This window comes from Hippopotamus amphibius, chromosome 9 (genome assembly GCF_030028045.1).
Source record: "Hippopotamus amphibius kiboko isolate mHipAmp2 chromosome 9, mHipAmp2.hap2, whole genome shotgun sequence".
NCBI classification, from domain to species: Eukaryota; Metazoa; Chordata; class Mammalia; order Artiodactyla; family Hippopotamidae; genus Hippopotamus; species Hippopotamus amphibius.
Window position 1 is genome coordinate 40,550,271 of NC_080194.1, and position 1,275 is coordinate 40,551,545.

The window sequence follows — 1,275 nt, forward strand, 5'->3', positions numbered from 1 at the left end:
ATGTATAAATTATTGTCTGTATAATTATTTTAGTTGAACCATCAGTACTTGTGTTGAACTTGTGTCTCTTATAATCTGTATCTGTTGTAAGTTTCAATTTGTTTTCCTCTACTCTCAGATTTCATTTTTAGTTGGTTATTGATAATTTACCTCTCTATGTATCTATTTTTATCCATTTAGGTTTGTTCCTAAGAATTATGTGAATAGCACTTGGATTCACAAGACCTTAACTGATTAAAATAGGCTAGAGTCAGGCATTTGAGCCAATATATTTTCATTGCTGCAGAAAGCATCTCCTGAGCCTCTCACCTTGATTTCCTCATATACCTGGGCATGTCCAACTTCAACACCTCTGAAATTGATATCTCTACCTTCTTCCTCATTGGGATCCCAGGAATGGAATCTGCCAACATTTGGGTCTCCATCCTCGCTTGTCTCATGTACCTTGTGGCCATCCTGGGGAACTGCAGCGTCCTCTTTTTCATAAAAACGGAGCCTTCTCTGCATGAGCCCATGTACTATTTCCTCTCCATGTTGGCTCTCTCTGACCTGGGACTGTCCCTCTCCTCTCTCCCTACCATGCTAAAAATATTCCTGTTCAGTGCTCCAGAAATTTCCCCTGATGCCTGTATTGCTCAAGAGTTTTTCATTCATGGATTCTCAGCTATGGAATCATCAGTACTTGTCATCATGTCTTTTGATCGCTTTATTGCCATCTGCAATCCTCTGAGATACACCTCTATCCTAACCAGTGCCAGAGTCACAAAAATGGGGCTTGCCTTTTCTCTCAAAAATGTTTTGTTGATCCTTCCTTTCCCTTTCACCCTAAAACATCTAAGATACTGTAAGAAGAACCTCCTTTCCCATTCTTACTGCCTCCATCAGGATGTCATGAAGCTGGCCTGCTCTGACAACAAGGTTAATGTCATCTATGGCTTATTTGTGGCTCTCACAGGCATCCTAGACTTAACATTTATTTTCATGTCCTACATGCTAATACTTAAAGCAGTGTTGAGCATAGCATCACAGAGGGAAAGGTTCAAGGTCCTCAGTACATGTGTTTCCCACATCTGTGCTGTGCTCATCTTCTATGTTCCCATTATCTCCCTAGCGGTCATCTACCGGTTTGCCAAACACAGTTCCCCAATCATTAGGATCTTCATGGCTGATGTTTTCCTGCTGGTACCTCCATTGATGAACCCCATTGTATACTGTGTGAAGAGCCAGCAGATAAGAAATCTGGTGTTAGGGAAACTGTGTCAAAAATACAGCTGA

General features: G+C 41.2%; 1 protein-coding gene across 1 annotated transcript; it reads left to right on the forward strand.

The window, feature by feature from the left end:
- Nucleotides 1-327: 327 nt before the first annotated feature.
- Nucleotides 328-1,275, forward strand: LOC130861683 (olfactory receptor 51A4-like). Its single transcript, XM_057750773.1, has one exon. The coding sequence runs from the start codon at nucleotides 334-336 to the stop codon at nucleotides 1,273-1,275; it is 942 nt and encodes a 313-aa protein (XP_057606756.1). The 5' UTR covers nucleotides 328-333.

What these genes read in the sequence shown, in the direction of transcription:
- LOC130861683 (XM_057750773.1), top strand. Translation starts at nt 334, where the DNA reads ATGTCCAACTTCAACACCTCTGAAATTGATATCTCTACCTTCTTCCTC.